Genomic DNA, 15860 nt, shown 5'->3' with positions numbered 1-15860 from the left:
TCTGGTTTGTTTTTTGTAGAAAAGTTTGAAGACAACCTCAAGTCCAAAAACTTCTGGAGACCAAAGAGGGTCGATCTTGGCTTTGGTATCCACCACTATGCTGGAAAGGTATTTATGCTGTATTTGTCCTGTCAAACTAAGCTCTTAGTGTGATATATTGTACGATGCATACAATATTCATTTTCCTACAGCTATGCTTACTGTATATATCTTGTACACTGTCAGGTGATTTACAATGCTGAAGGCTTCCTGGCAAAGAACAAAGACACACTACCAGCGGACATAGTTCTCCTGCTCAGGTCTTCAGAGAATGAGCTGATACGCAAGCTGGTCACCCATCCCCTCACCAAGACAGGTAATCACCAAGACAGGTAATCACCAAGACAGGTAATCACCAAGACAGGTAATCACTAAGACAGGTAATCACCAAGACAGTTAATCACTAAGACAGGTAATCACTAAGACAGGTAATCACTAAGACAGGTAATCACTAAGACAGGTAATTACCCATGATCTGACATCATCATCTTTGTTAGCTAGGATCAGACCAACCAATCTCATAAATGCGCTAATGATAATATCATAGAAGAGAGTTTTTGGTGAATCATTGAACCAACAACCGATCTTCATTAGCTCATCACAAACACTGTTGTTTATACTGTATTATGCCGTCGGAGAACAGTGCTTCTGTATAGAGAACCCATAAGAACCCAGACAAACTGGTCCGCTGTGACTCTTTCCAGTGCGACCGGCGGTTATAGGAGGCCAGACATTCCTAGTGAAAACCTGGCCCTTACAGCGTGAGTACCCGTCATCGTGGACGTACTGTAGCTGCACTAAAATGGAATCACCCTGTGCTGCGATCACCTAATCACTCTTTTAACGTGCCCCCAGAGCCTTTTTATGGAGCCATGACTCTCCCCCTGGCCCTCGGTGCTGTCATCTCTACAGACCTCATGAAAGCCGACGTAATAAAGCACTCCTTGTGAGAATGACAACGGCTTAGTTCTCTTCCTCTGCCCTGTGACGGTGGACTGGCACACTAACATGAGAGCGCCTTCGCTGCCGTTCATTCAACGGTTGTTGATCTGCTTGGGCTGCTTTAGGGGGGTGCTACATGATTAACAATAATCTTCTGAATAACCTTGTTTTGAACTAATATGATTATGATGAGTATGGCTTGTTGTTTGTCTTTACGGAGTGTACAGTTGGGCAGCGCAACTCAAAGCAACGTGTTGGCTTGAGAGAGCAGAGCAACCACTAATTGATCAGTTTGTGATTTACAGTAGGCTATGCTAGGGACTCCTATAACCATGAGTACTGTCTTCTCCAAAATGATTTAGTATATCGTTTGTTCACAGTTTTAACTGCACCCATGGGATCACCGTGAGCTTTTGGCTTCAATGGGTTTGGCACAACGAAGTGTTATTAACACACAGTTGATGAGAATCACATGCAACAAAACTAACTTCACTTGGAAAAAGGTTAACTGTCACGGTCAGTACAATCTTATCACATCTGTTTTCTCTCTCTTTCTCTCTTTCTGTCTTCCAGGAAACTTGGCTCACTCCAAGAGCAAAGGCATGGACGCCGTGCGCACCCCCTCAACGCGCACCCCTCAGCGCTCCCTCAACCTCACCAAGGTGCTGCGCTGGCAATACTGAACATTCGGCCATTTTGACTTTGGAATTATTTCCAAAGTTTTTGTTCTGTCTTATTGTCTTTATTGGTGTTCCATCCAGAGACCGCCATGTGTTTTGTGACTCATATACTTTTAGTCTTCAAACTAAAAAACCTTATATACTTAAAAACTTCATTTAAATATTTACATTAGTTTTCTGTTGTTTCTCAGAAGAAGTATCATTGCTTACTCACTCTCTCTCTCTCTCTCTCTCTCTCTCTCTCTCTCTGTCTCTCTCTCTCTCTCTCTCTCTCTCTCTCTCTGTCTCTCTCTCTCTCTCTCTCTCTGCATGTCTGTCTTAATTTCTCCATGTAAAGATGGGAGTGCTCACGTTATTAATTTCTATGTCAGTCAGTGAGGTAATGACAAAGACCCTAGAGTAGATCTAAATATGGCTCCTTCTGACCTCAACTAGCCCCACTGCTGACCTCAACTAGCCCCACTGCTGACCTCAACTAGCCCCACTGCTGCCCTCAACTAGCCCCACTGCTGTTTGTGTTCTGCTGCTAATAGATGAGTCAGGCTGGCTGTGTTGTGTGTGTGTGTGTGTGTGTGTGTGTGTGTGTGTGTGTGTGTGTGTGTGTGTGTGTGTGTGTGTGTGTGTGTGTGCGTATGCGTGTGTGTGTGTGTGTGTGTGTGTGTGTGTGTGTGTGTGTGTGTGTGTGTGCGTGTGTGCATGCGTGCGTGTGTGTGTGTGTGTGTGTTGTAGTCCGCTTCATTTGCATCTGGCCCTCAGAGCGAAGGGACAGTGTGATGAAATTTTAAAGGATGGTGCTTTCATGTGTTTATGGCTGCAGTCTGGATCTTTCCCCATTTATCTGCTTTTAATGAGGTTATTTATGTTTATGGTATCCTACCTCCTAGTACTGGGGCGTTTTGAGGAAGTGCCCTTCATGCATCAGAGGATTAAGTCGATTTAACTGCAGATTAAACTGTATGCAACAAACTAGGAGCAGCCCTGATGTGGGTCTTTTCAAGACTCAGCTCCGTCAAGGTTTAGGCTAAAGGCAATTTGTACACTTCAGAGCAATTGATAGAAGCTCCAGTACACAATGAATTGGCTTTGATGAGCACATGAATGTGTTTCCATTTTTCTGCATGTTTTATAATTTGGCCTGAGAAAGCACATCAAAGGGTTTTCCTTTGAAAGTGACCGCCTGGAAACATTATCAGACTGATGGTTTATGTGTTTTGTTAGAGCTGTTGCTTTGTAGTGAACATTATGACTAACGCTTGTTAAAATGCTGCCAAATGTTTCTTACATATACAGTGTCTCAGAGGATTAATATTAGACTGTGTCCATGATTAGCATATATTTGCATTTCTAATTTGCTTCAGTTGTATTACTCTGCAAATGAGAACTTTTTTTTTCTTTATGCGTTTTTTAAAATGTATTCAGTGAGCAGTCGCAAGGTTATCTGTCAAAACGTCAGTGATTGTTGAGCCTGCATTCAACCATCTATCACGTGGTATTCTTCCCCTACTAGATAAAGATTAATTAATAAATATATATATGATTCTATATTATACCTAAAAGTAATTCTCTATGATCCTTTGTAACAGTGTTTTACTCTAACTGACATGTACAGTAACGTTCCACCAACCACATTACATCGAACTCACTAAACAACCCATAAAAACCATAACCAGGAAATCCTATAGCAAGAGTACAGTAGGGTTCCATTTGAGTGTTCTGTATCAAGCTAACGAGCTGTGTGTTGTGGTTGGACCAGGGAGACCCGGGAGAGAGCGCCCACCACCCTCGAGAGACCACCAACATGAGGACACACACGGTGGCCTCCTACTTCAGAGTAAGACTCTAGCATGGTCTCCCTCAATCACACAGAAAAATGGCGCCCCAAAATCACTTTCAGAAACACTTTTTTTTTTTTTTATCAGTGTTGATTAGCTGGCGTATTATTTTCACATAGAGGCATTTTAATGTGTTCCACTGAGCAAGAGACTCGGTAACTTTGATTGAGGAAGGTATTTTCGGCAAATGCGTTCTTCACCCGGTCCTCCTGCTCTCCAGTACTCTCTTATGGACCTGCTGTCTAAAATGGTGGCAGGACAACCCCACTTTGTACGCTGCATCAAACCCAACAACGACCGGCACGCCAACAAGTTTGACCGGGAGAAGGTCCTGGTGCAGCTGCGCTACACGGGCGTCCTGGAGACGGCCAGGATCCGCAGGCAGGGCTACTCCCACCGCATCCTCTTTGCCAGCTTCATCAAGAGGTTCGCTGGGGGTTTATGGGAAAACACAGGGAACGGGAGTGGCGGTTTAGTGTGCGTGTGTGCGCGTGGTGTGTGTGTATGTGTCTGCACGTGTGTGTGTGTGTGTGTGTGTGTAGGAATTTTAGTCGATGAAAGAAAAATCCATGCATTTGATTTATTTTGCTCTCAGTAAATTAAAGTGATCTCATCTTAGTGATCTTAGTGTGTTGTGTCAATATCCACTGAGGAACATTGACTTTTTCAGGTACTACATTCTATCTTTCTGTGGACACGAGGAGCCCGCTGTCAGCCCAGAGACATGTGCGGCCATCTTGGAGAAGGCCCAGCTCGACAACTGGGCCATGGGCAAAACTAAAGTACGGGACCCTTCAATTTCGGTGCCATCGCCAGTTACTTTGCTTCTGAAGAATCAGCTATAATCATAGTTAAAGCACTGTGTGATTGTGAAATGAACAACGCCACGTATCTAGCCACATTGTGAGTGCACGGTTGTGTCACAGACGATTAGGAAGGCGTTTTTGTTTTCACTCTGATCCGTGTCTTTGTCCAACTCCTACAGGTGTTTCTGAAGTACTACCACGTGGAGCACCTCAACCTGATGGTGCAACACGCCACCGACCGCGTGGTCCTGGTCCAAGCCTGCGTCCGGGGCTGGCTGGGGGTCAAGCGCTACCGCCGCATCCTGGAGGCCAGGCAGCAGAGCACTGAGGATAAGAGCAGAGTCCAGGTTGAGGCCTCCATTACGCACTTCCAGGCTGGTAAGGAACACGCTGACGTGGCGGCCATTTTACTTACTTACTCAATCCTATTCATCCCTTGGGGAACATAAGGCGGCCATTTTGCTGCGCGGAATTCTTTGCGCCAACAGCACTGTGCACGTCGCTCTTCAACTTACATTCTGCACGGCCCTGCTTGTTAGTTTGCAGGGGTTACCTCGCAAGGAAGATCTACCAGCAGCTGGTTGATGAGAAGAACCAGGCGGCGGCCAAAATCCAGGCGCATTACCGGGGAAAGAAAGAGAGGAAGAGCTTCAAAAGGAAAAAGTATGACCAGTCGATAGCCATTTTTTAATATGTTTTTTATTAACCTTGTAGGTAATCTCACTGAGACACAGGGTCTCATTCTCAAGACAGACTTGGATGGTTGAACAAGATTGGGATACTCATGGGCTTGATACCATTCAAATCAGCAAAAACATGTTTATTTCTCCTCAGGGAGGCCACGAAGGGCCCGGTAGCGGAAGCCCAGGAGGCCCCGGCTCCTCCTCCTCCAGAGCCGAGCGCTCTCCAGGAGGAGGGCCCCTCCGCTCCGGGCACGGTGCAGGGAGGGGAGGGTGAGGAGGACGAAGCCAAAGCCGCCGTGGTCCTCCAGAGCAGCTACCGGGGTCACAAGGAGAGGAAGAAATACAAGGAGCGCCTCCAGACCTCAGACGAGCCCGCGGCGCCGAATGGGGCCGCGCCCGCCGAGCGAGACGTCGTCGAACAGCAGCCCGCCATCATGGAGGAGGAGGAGGAAGAGGAGGAAACGGCCGGAACTCCGCGAGAGGAAGGGAAGGAGGAAGAGAAGACCCAAGCGGCGCCGCGGGGGGGCGGTCGCGGCGGGGAACATACGGAAGCCGGCGGAGATGCCGATGAGAACGGGCGGGAGTGGGAGGAGGAGGAGGCGAGAGGGGGGGGACGTGGGGCAGGAGGAGAAGCGTCGGCCGAGGAGGCAGAGGTCAACCCCGAGCAGGAGGCCAAGGCCGCCACGGTTCTACAGAGCAACTACCGGGGTCACAGAGAGAGGAAGAAGCTGGAGGAGGACGGCAAGAGCCCTGCCGGAGACGGAGAGCGGCCCGCGGCCAAGCCGTCAGAAGAGGAAGGGACGAGGAAAGGGGAAGAGGCTCTAGAAGATTCCGCGAGCGGAGGAATGGAGGCGGGGGAAGGGGAGGAGGGCGAGGCCAAGGCGGCTGTGGTTCTCCAGAGCAACTTCCGCGGACACAAAGAGCGCAGGAAGCTCCAGGACGAAGGGAAGATCCCCAGGAGGAAGGACAAGGAGGGGGACGCCGGGGAGACGCTGAGCGAGGGGCCGGCGGCCGTTCCGGAGGAGGAGGAGGAGCCAAGAACGGGAGCCCGACAAGAGGCGTCCGACGACGGGGAGGCGGACGAGGAGAAGGCGGCGACCGTCCTCCAGAGCAACTTCCGAGGCCACAGGGACAGGAAACAGCTGAGGTCGGAGCAGGAAGGAGCCGGGAAGACGGAAGAAGAGGAGGAAGAAGAAGAGGTCCTAGAGATGGCCGATGTTCAGCCGGATCGCGAAGAGGAGAGCAAATGTCAGACGGAGGAGGACCAGTTTGAGGAAGAGGAGGAGGAGGAGGAGGAGGAGGAGGCGCAGGCAGCGGTGAAGATCCAGAGCCAGTTCAGAGGTCAGAAAGACAGGAAGAACCTCAAGGCCAGTGCTCAGAGAGAGGCGGAGGAGCTTGAGGGTTTCTCCAAAGAGGTAAAACTGCTAGAAACCCTCTTTTGCTAGAAACCCTTTTTTGCTAGAAACCCTTTTTTGTTAATCACAGTATTTTCAGAGATGTTATGTTGTGTACGTATGGTGTTGGGAAATGTTGTGATTTGACACGGCATCGGTCCCTTACAAACATTTCGGTCACTTTTGGTTACAGATCGCTCGGGTTTCCCAAGACTGTCTGAGTATCCAAAAGAAGTTGAATGAGATCATCCGGGCTCACCGGTCCAACCCCAACAGCAACGGCTTGTTTGAGAAGGGAAACACAGCCAATGGCTATCCTGCTAAACGACAGCAGTCAGGTCAGCTAACTCCCGCTGCATTTGAAATGGAATAGAGTGGGCTTAAGGTACATGATGTCCAGGGCGTAGAGGGGTGCGGCTGTAGCTCAGTTGGTAGAGCGGGTCGTTCAGTGATCGAAGGGTCGGTGGTTCAAATCCCAGCTCCGACTGTCCACATGTCGAAGTGTCCTTGAGCAAGACACCTAACCCCAAATTGCTCCCAATGAGCAGGTTAGCACCTTGCATGGCAGATACCGCCATTGGTGTGTGAATGGGTGAATGAGAGGCCATTGTAAAGCGCTTTGAGTGCCGCTAAGGTGGAAAAGCGCTATATAAGTGCAGTCCATTTACCATTTACATTTAGAGGTCAATACACGATTTACAGGCAGGTCAGTATAGTGACGGAAGGTCAAGAGGCTGCGCTCTCCTAATGCAAACACTCAAACTAGGTTCAAGGTTCGTTTTATCGTACCCAAAGCTACTACATCGAGCAACCATGGCACAGTGATGGTGATTATGTGGATTTCATATTCTTTATTTCTTTACTTCACCAGAGGTACGACACCTTGCTCGTATCACGATAGTGGCGTCCTTTTTTGTGAACTCCACCCCCCCCACCCCCCCAGCTCATCCTCAGGCTACCCCACCACCTGTCCTGTCAAACGACACAAAGAAGAGTCCGGCTTCAACTGTGTCTCAACCTGCCGTAGCTGATGATTTTATCATCAGACAACTTGCTTTTCTCTCCCGGCGGGGTCGATTGTATCTCTGAAACCTGCCCGTGTCAAGTGCCCGAACGGGAAACCGCTTCTCTACATGTCATCGGAAAAATTCCCCCCTGCTGTGCAGTTCTATTGTTCGTTTGATTTCCACCGGCGATACGTATAATTGCTTTTGGGATGGCAGGCGCGGGAGGCTGCAGAGTGAAAATTCAGTGCTCTCTGCCAAATTTAGCTGGCAGCTGAAATTGTATAATCTTCATACGTTTACCAGGTGTCCAGGGGGGAATATAATTATTATGCCGCCCACGATTAGTTTGCCTTGGTTAGTGTCATGAGGACTTTGCACCCACTGGATATCGGCCAGTGACAGATGTGAGCAGAGATTTATTTGGTCCGTGTGCCTTTTTGAGGCACAATATATTTGTATATTTAAAACATAATGCATACGTGTGCGCACACACACACACACACACACACTCACACACACACACAGTTTCCAGGAAACGGCATCCCGGACCCAGGCGTGTATGCCACATGTTGCCTGAGGGAAGGTGAAATTAATTTTAATTTCTGGTGTTATTACTAGACAGGCTAATACAGCAAAACAATTTTACAGAACCTCAATAATTCCCCCTTTGATTGGTCACGGTCGTCAGCTGTCATTAATTCCTGTGACGCAATAGGTCATTATAATCACAATTTGTTACATGCGAAGTGAAACTCAGATGGTCCTTGGAATGCCACGCCAGTCACATTGCTCATCAAGGAAAAGGTCATGGAATGTTAATCGTGTTTCATGAGAAAGTGTTCTTATGATCACAACAAATGTGCTTTCAAATTGGCCAAAGAGAATTACGGATGACCTTAAATAGACATGTTCAATTATTCAACACTTTCTGCCCCTCTGCCAACCGGCTTCCATAGAGACCGGCTGTTTTGCAGAGGTCTATATCTTCACAATGGTTGAGTAAGAATAACAGGCTCAAAGGTCATTGTAATGCAGATTGAATTGATTAATAATCCAGATAAGATACCCCCCCCCCCCCATCAAGGTGACTCGGTAGGATCAGGTGTGATAAATATGATGGATTGCAGCGTACAGTATTGAATATGGTACTCAATGTATTCAATGCGTGAAGACAACCTTTATCCTAAAATCCACTCTTTCACGTGCATGCAGGCGAAACACACATGCTTTCACACCAGCGAAGGCATTCACGCACGAACGCAGGCACGCCCGCCGGCACGAACGCAAGCACACACGCGGGCACACACGCAAGCACACACGCAAGCACACACGCACGCAAGCACACACGCAAGCACACACGCAAGCACACTCAATACAAGACTGAGAATTGAGAAATGCAGGTCTCCACTGTAGAACAGTGTGATGCAAGCAGAAGAAGGTCTTCAAACCATGGTTGCCCCGGGCTTAAAGGGGCATTAGTTAAAAATAGATATTATTCTGGAGGCTATATAACATGATGGAAGAAATACTGCAACCTGCTCACGCGCTCACAGATTGTTCGGACACGCTGGGAAACCTGTAGGTGGCCGTGTCATCAAAGTAAACAGCTCCTGACTCCCAATGGTGAAATGAATGGAGTATCGAATTTCAACTACATTTGCAATTTAAATAAACATGCTGTCACTTAATGAAGCTATTCTATGATAACAATAGATTAGATTAGATTAGACTTTATTGTCCCTCAAGGGGAAATTCATTTTCACAGAACTGCAGCACAATACATTTAACAATGAACAACATTTTACATAGACATCGTAGGTGGACATTACATAGACATTGACAGTACAGTACAGTAACAGACACCCCCGCCCATGGACAGACACTACAAATACAGGGAAACTGTGTCATACCTTTTGACTTCTTTTGTCTTCCAGTAATTATAGTTTATGCCAGTGCTGCCCAACGGAACTCTGAAGTCCACTGGAGCGGAGGGATCCATGACGGGATTTCAGCGCAGGTCAAGTCAGTTATCCTGCTCTTGTCTGTCAGGGGGAGAATTACAGCAGGTAATGTTAGCTAGCTAGCTAGTTAGCAAGCGGTAATTCAATAGATACAAGACCTTTATTGACAGTCATGGCGGTAGAAGTAGTAGTAGTAGTGATGAAGATGATTTTGGTGGTGATATACAGCCATATAGAAGAGCAGGATAACTGACTTGACATGCGCTGAAATCCTGTCATGGATTTCATGGATTTTCACGGAGTTCCGTTGGGCAGCACTTGCATAAACTTATTTACTTTATTACTTAATAAAATTACTAGAAGACAAAAGAAGTCAGAAAGGTATGACACAGTTTCCCTGTATTGTTATCATAGAATAGTTTTATAAAGTGACAGCATGTTTATTTAAATTGCAAATGTAGTTGAAATTCGATACTCCATTCATTTCACCATTGGGAGTCAGGAGCTGTTTACTTTGATGACACGGCCACCTACAGGTTTCCCGGCGTGTCCCAACAATCTGTGAGCGCGTGAGCAGGTTGCAGTATTTCTTCCATCATGTTATATAGCCTCCAGAATAATATCTATTTTTAACTTATGGCCATTGTTCCCCTTTAAAGTGTGTTTGGAGGGCAGCTCAAACCATGGCTGGCCCTGGGGTTAAAGTCTGTTTGGAGAGCAGCTCAATAAGGCCAGTAGGGGTCAGGAAATCAGTCTGTACACACTCGATAGCTTCCCCAGTGGCCCACCCTGCCTTTAACTGTACAGTATACTACTACTCTCACTCTCCAGTAAAGTCAATCACAGGAGTTATGTAATGTTCACTTTGCTGAATACTGTATTTTTCTGTTAAAAACCATAGCTTTTAGAAATATTTGCAAACTCTCAAACGCAAAACGTCATTCACGTAAATATACATAACATTTCATCCTACAGCATGTGGTTCATTAATATTATATTACATTACAATCATTTACCTGACGCTTTTATCCAAAGCAACTTACAATAATTGCATTTAAAGTAGGAAAAGCCAATGTACTTCTAACTCACAAGTGCATCTCCTTTCTAAAACAAGTGACTATGAGCATAATCTAGTGCTAAAGGCAAAGTGCAAGAATAGCAAACCTTTAAGATAAATCAAGTTGAGTTACCTTAATTCCCTTCACAACTAAGTACTATTTCCTTGCAGTCTTGCTGTGAGAGGCCTTGTTGGTACTGAGTCTGAATCCACCAGTTGAGTGCTACAGAGACCCTGTAGGGAAGAACTGGGGTTTCCCTGCAGGGGCGTGATTGTGCTCTTTTCTCTGAAGCACCGCTTGATACCATTATTTGCAGCCATTTTCTAGATGTATTGGAAAGGCAGTTTTCACAGTTATTGTCACAGGCTATTCCCCAGGGGAGACTGTGGCTCAGGAGGTAGAGCAGGTCGTCCAGTGATCGCAGGGTCGGCGGTTCAATTCCTGATAACATGTCGAAGTGTCCTTGGGCAAGACACTGAACCCCAGTGAGAAGGCTAGCACCTTGCATTGTAGCTGGCTGCCCTTGGTGTGTGAATGGGTGAATGAGAGCCCATTGTAAAGCACTTTGGATAAGCGCTATGTAAGTGCAGTCCATTGTTGACTTTTGGGTCCTGAACAATTCAAACACATAAACTGACTGAGTCCGTCTTTGTCAGTTTCTCCAGTCGATCTGAAGGTAAAGCGGATTCCTCGCCGAAGCCAATCACCAAAGACGCTGAACACCCCAGAGGACTCCACCTACTACAACCTGATTCATGTGAGTCTCCTGGTCGATAGCTCAACACTGCTAACCACTGTTGTCCAGAGTTCAGACGCTGTAATTTTCCACTCCTAGCAAGGGACATTCATGATACATTATTGATGTGAACAAGGAGCGATTTGGACAGACATTAAAGACCCTTAACGCCCTCAACCATCTTCAGTTTATTTTTTCAAGTCGAGTTTTCCTCAAGAGAAATTCCTTCGCTTTAAAGTTTTCCTGAACTGCAATTTTGCCAAGTTTGAAAAAAGTAAAAAAAAGACTACATTAAACTTGGAGCATCATTGTGTGTTTCTGTGTATGGTCCAAACATTTGCCTAATATCTTCAGCGTACCCTAGCAACGTTCATAGCGGACTCCGGGGTCCACTTGTCTTCCGAGACCGCCTCAGTTGATCCCATCTCCCGATTATTAGTCACTGAGCAGATTGATCGGTCGATTGATTACACCAGCCCAGCGAAATCAATAACCGGCACACATCGGGGAACCAATCGCAGCGCTGTAGCTGGATGATGGCGTGCAGCGTTGATCGACAGGGATCCATCTTTACGTTGTTGTTTTTTCCTCTCTCCTCAGAGGTCCGTCCAGGAAGACATACGGCGTCCGAGGAATAAAGTGTGAGTTGATATCCTGGTATTTCACTCTGCCTTCACTGTCACACTGGCTCGGGTTCGGAGAGGCTAGATCTGCTGCCCGCTCGCTTTAACAAACGGCCGTGGCACGCTGCCAGCGTAGGGACAGTGTGTGGGTTCAAACTTAACAGCGTGTAGCTTTGCCCATTTACAACGGGATTAATTAGCCTCATCCTTTACTTCCTCTCGGATGGGTTTACTGAATAAAATGGGACTCTGACATGGACAGAGTGAAATGTAATGTAGTCAAATTACCATTGGTTATTGACTGATGATTCCGATCTGGTGCGGGACTTCAATATAATGTGTTTGCACATGTGTCCGTTTGTGTGGTTGGAGTGTGCGTGGTGTGTGGTGTGGTGTCACGGGGCGTATGTTAGTGTGTGTGTGCATGCGTGCGTGCGTGCGTGCGTGCGTGTGCGTGTGTGTGTGAGTGAGTGTGTGTGTGCGTGTGTCTGGGTGTGTGTGGTGCAGACAACAAGGCGAGCCTCCCACCCAGAGAGAGGTGGTGATGGCGGTCCTCACAGAGGCAGGCAGGTAGACGGATAGGTTTGGATGAACGAGGGAGGGGGGCCTGGTGCTTCATCACTGCAGTGTGCAGGTACACACACACACACACACACACACACACACTGTGAGCCACTGACAAGACGAGGCTCCAACCATCAAGGGGAATAATTTGTTAGCAGATAAATAAAGGACAGGAGCGGTTTACATGCATCATTAAGGCCAAGAAGGTCAGGGGAAAGATGGCAGCTTCTGCTCCGGCTGACAGCAGAGAGAATGAGGCAGGGGAGAGAGAGATAGAGGGATAGAGAGAGAGAGAGAGAGAGAGAGAGAGAGAGATAGAGGGATAGAGAGAGAGAGAGAGAGAGAGAGATAGAGGGAGAGAGAGAGAGGGAGAGAGAGAGAGAGGGAGAGAGAGAGAGATAGAGGGAGAGAGAGGGAGAGAATGAGAGAGGGAGAGAATGAGAGAGAGGGAGAGAGAGTTGTAAGAGGGGAGATAGAGAGGCGAGAGGTATAGAGAAAGGAGAGGTATAGAGAAAGGAGATACCGTCGGAATCCGCTTTACCTTCAGATCGACTGGAGAAACTGACAAAGACGGACTCAGTCAGTCAATGAGGAGACGCAGCACCGTAATCAATTGGGAGAGGAAGGAGCGAGAGAAACCAAAGTGAGACCGGTCACGAAACCAGAGGAAAGATGGGCACAGAGAAGAAGAAAAAAGAGAAATACACCAGGGTCATCAGTGGGGGGCAACGACTCTTTTTAGTTTAAGCTCACAGAAACCAGTCCCTCTAGACTGTGAGTCAACACAATACCATAGATCCCGTTTGGCCTCGCTGGTCCGACTCAGTGATATAATACTGGCAGAATCCTGTTTGAGACCCCGTAGGCACCGGGGCGCGAGCGCCATAGATTAACTGTGCGCCGGCATCCATTACATAACTCGGCCAATAAGCCCTGGGAACGGAGGAGATATAAAACCCACAGAGAGGAAAATCTCCATCGGCGTTTGTCAGTAAAGGAGTAAGTGAGGCGGTGATTCGTCAGCCGTAAGAGGGCCCATATCTGCCACGCCTGTAGGAAAAAAAGGTCACAAGGTCACGCTGTGCACACAGCACCGGCTCGTCCCAGGCGGGGAATAATAGGCCGATGGGAGTTTATATTCACGCTCGGCCTGCTATGAAATGCGAGGCTGTTTTGTAGGCTAACCGATACGCTAGTCGCTTCGGCCGCAGAGAGAGAGCGGTTCGGCTTACCGTCGGAAATTCCTGTGTGACCCCATCCGACGGCGAACCAAAAAGCACAGTCGAGACACGGAAGTACTGAATTGTTCCATAGAGGAGTTCCACTTGTAGTAGCTTTAGAGGCCGGGGGCGCTGGTAAACGACTGACCTCCCCTCTCTGCCCCCCCCCCCACCCCCCCGGGTCTGTGACCCAGTCAAGGCAAGCTCCTGGACGTGGATGACCCGTACTACCAGGGCCTCTCCGCCGGTGAGAGACGCGCCTCCTCTAGACGACCGTCTCCCGAGAGGAGGGGGCCGCCCTCGGACCGGCGCCGGCGCCCCTCGGACAGAAGGCCGTCCGCCGAGCAGCGGCAGACGCAGTCCAGAGAGAGGGCCGTCTCACAGCCCGACGCCCCCAAACCAGCCAAAGAGAAAAGGTATAATTTACTCCAACAAAAACGCTACATAAAAGCACTAGATACCGGTAGCCTATGTGTGTGTGTTCACGGTGCATACCTGTCACATGTAAATATGACATAAACATACACAGATATCGTATGACCGTTTCACAATACCTTCGGGAATTGTTCAATACAAACCTAACATTGAGTGTATAACGCGGTTAAAACAATGAGTGATGAATGTGACCGCTACAGCAAGTAAACAAACACAGGATATCTCTCCATTCCTCCTTTTTATCCTTTCATCTTTTTTTGTCCGCTTTCTCTTCATCTGTCTACACTCGTCCTTCTCTCTCTCTCTCTCTCTCTCTCTCTCTCTGCGTTTTCATCCTCTGTTCATTTCCTCCTCGGCTCGGTCTCACTTTATCTCCCCCCCCCACCCGTGTTGACAGGCGCTCTGTTCCCAGAATGCCCTCCACCGAGAGCCAGACGGAGGACAACCCGTACGACTACAGGCGCTTGCTGAGGAAGACCTCCCAGAGACGAAGGCTTATCAAGCAGCACTGAGGACCGGAGACCTTTCCTCCCCAGGCCACCCGAACGATAATCGCCGCCGCCCGAGGCGCCACGTACGGCGCTGCCTGTCCCCACACGTGCCATGACAGTCATGTGACCACTGATCCCTGACCTGGGACCAAATACCAATTCTAAATCCTTTGTTACTTTGGCGTTTGCTTGAATCCACCGGGAGTGTCAGGAGGGCAGGGCTTCGCATTTTCTGGGAAGAGCCCATTGGTTCCATTGTGCTAGGCAAGAGCAATCAAGCACAGATAAGTGGTTTGACATGATTTTGAACAGTATTTCGACCCAGGTCTGGACTGGTACAGCATACTGTAGTGATCAGATAACATAACCCAACTATTTCAACCTGATTATCGTAGCTCCTTGTGCCAGCTGTCGTCAGCTGAAGTCTAGGTTCATAACATGTCATGAGATGGTCATGCTGACCACAATTATATGAAGGCGGATAACTGTAAATAACTCAACAAATAACTCAACACACATCTGTAAATATCTCTTCTACACATTGAGCTAACTCTGGAATATATATAATTGTATGCCCAGATCTCTTCAAATTAATTTTACATTTAATCTCACCACAGGTTAGTGTTTCAATGAAATTGGAGACAAATTGAATGTCAAAGTAGAACGAGTAGAATAGTTTTTTTTAGAACCGAGGTGCTTGGTGAACTCTCGGCAGACAGACTGTACCATGAAAACATGGTCTACCATAACGAGGGTTTCTCTAGGTATGATTGTAGTCACTGTATATTGTAGTATCTGTTGGTGTGCCCGGTATATTTCTCCTCCACTATTTTAATAACTTTGATAACTTCAATTTGTCATTGAGTAACCATCGTTTGCACTGCAATGTATAATACTGATAATTCAAAAAAGGTTTATGTAAATAAATACTTTAAAATATAGACAAATGGTATAGGTACAATGTAATATAGGTACAATCCTACTGTAATATACTGACAATCCTACTGTAAGCAGAGCACATTGTACATACTCCACATTAAACTCACAGTCACTGATTTCTATGTGTCTTTTCAGCTGGCTCTCCATCTGATACCAAATCAGAATATTATTTTTTTCTTGTTTACTTCTATCAAATTGTTGTACTTTGTCCTCTTACATACATAATTTATCACATTCCAGCTCTGTTCAGTTATTTATCCATTTCAGTTCCGTGCAATAAGTTTGACATTGCTCTCTGTCAATGTAACAAAAAGGAACTATTGAACAGCGGACAAACTGTCACCGTCACTCACTGTATTACCGAGTCATATATCATCTTCTTTAAGGTTCTGTCCTGTAGCTTTGTCCAAGCTCCATAATTCAGCCCGCCTTTGCCGCGGCCCTCTCCAA

At 47.3% G+C, this 15860-nt stretch overlaps 2 protein-coding genes across 2 annotated transcripts in view; both read left to right on the top strand.

Annotated features, from left to right (window-relative positions):
* Positions 1 to 4990, top strand: part of LOC311312817 (myosin-IIIa-like) — a gene marked incomplete at both ends in the record, with an annotated part of 21601 nt that extends 16611 nt beyond the window's left edge. The window contains 8 exons of the mRNA XM_084442824.1: positions 20 to 108; positions 226 to 355; positions 1555 to 1643; positions 3415 to 3492; positions 3714 to 3919; positions 4164 to 4275; positions 4479 to 4677; positions 4788 to 4990. Of these exons, the coding sequence (XP_084298950.1) occupies positions 20 to 108; positions 226 to 355; positions 1555 to 1643; positions 3415 to 3492; positions 3714 to 3919; positions 4164 to 4275; positions 4479 to 4677; positions 4788 to 4990 (1106 nt within the window). The remainder of the gene's footprint in view (positions 1 to 19; positions 109 to 225; positions 356 to 1554; positions 1644 to 3414; positions 3493 to 3713; positions 3920 to 4163; positions 4276 to 4478; positions 4678 to 4787) is intronic.
* A 93-nt stretch (positions 4991 to 5083) lies between these two features.
* LOC311312816 (uncharacterized protein) lies at positions 5084 to 14492 on the top strand (the record flags this gene model as incomplete). The annotated part of the gene is made up of 5 exons (XM_084442823.1): positions 5084 to 6397; positions 6570 to 6714; positions 9318 to 9405; positions 13740 to 13961; positions 14378 to 14492. The coding sequence occupies 5 exons, from the start codon at positions 5084 to 5086 to the stop codon at positions 14490 to 14492; spliced, it is 1884 nt and encodes a 627-aa protein (XP_084298949.1).
* Positions 14493 to 15860: the final 1368 nt, after the last annotated feature.

Source organism: Borostomias antarcticus, assembly GCF_949987555.1.
Source record: "Borostomias antarcticus genome assembly, chromosome: 9".
NCBI lineage: Eukaryota > Metazoa > Chordata > Actinopteri > Stomiiformes > Stomiidae > Borostomias > Borostomias antarcticus.
The sequence above is the reverse complement of the archived record's forward strand: the minus strand, read 5'-3'. Positions and strand labels throughout refer to the sequence as shown.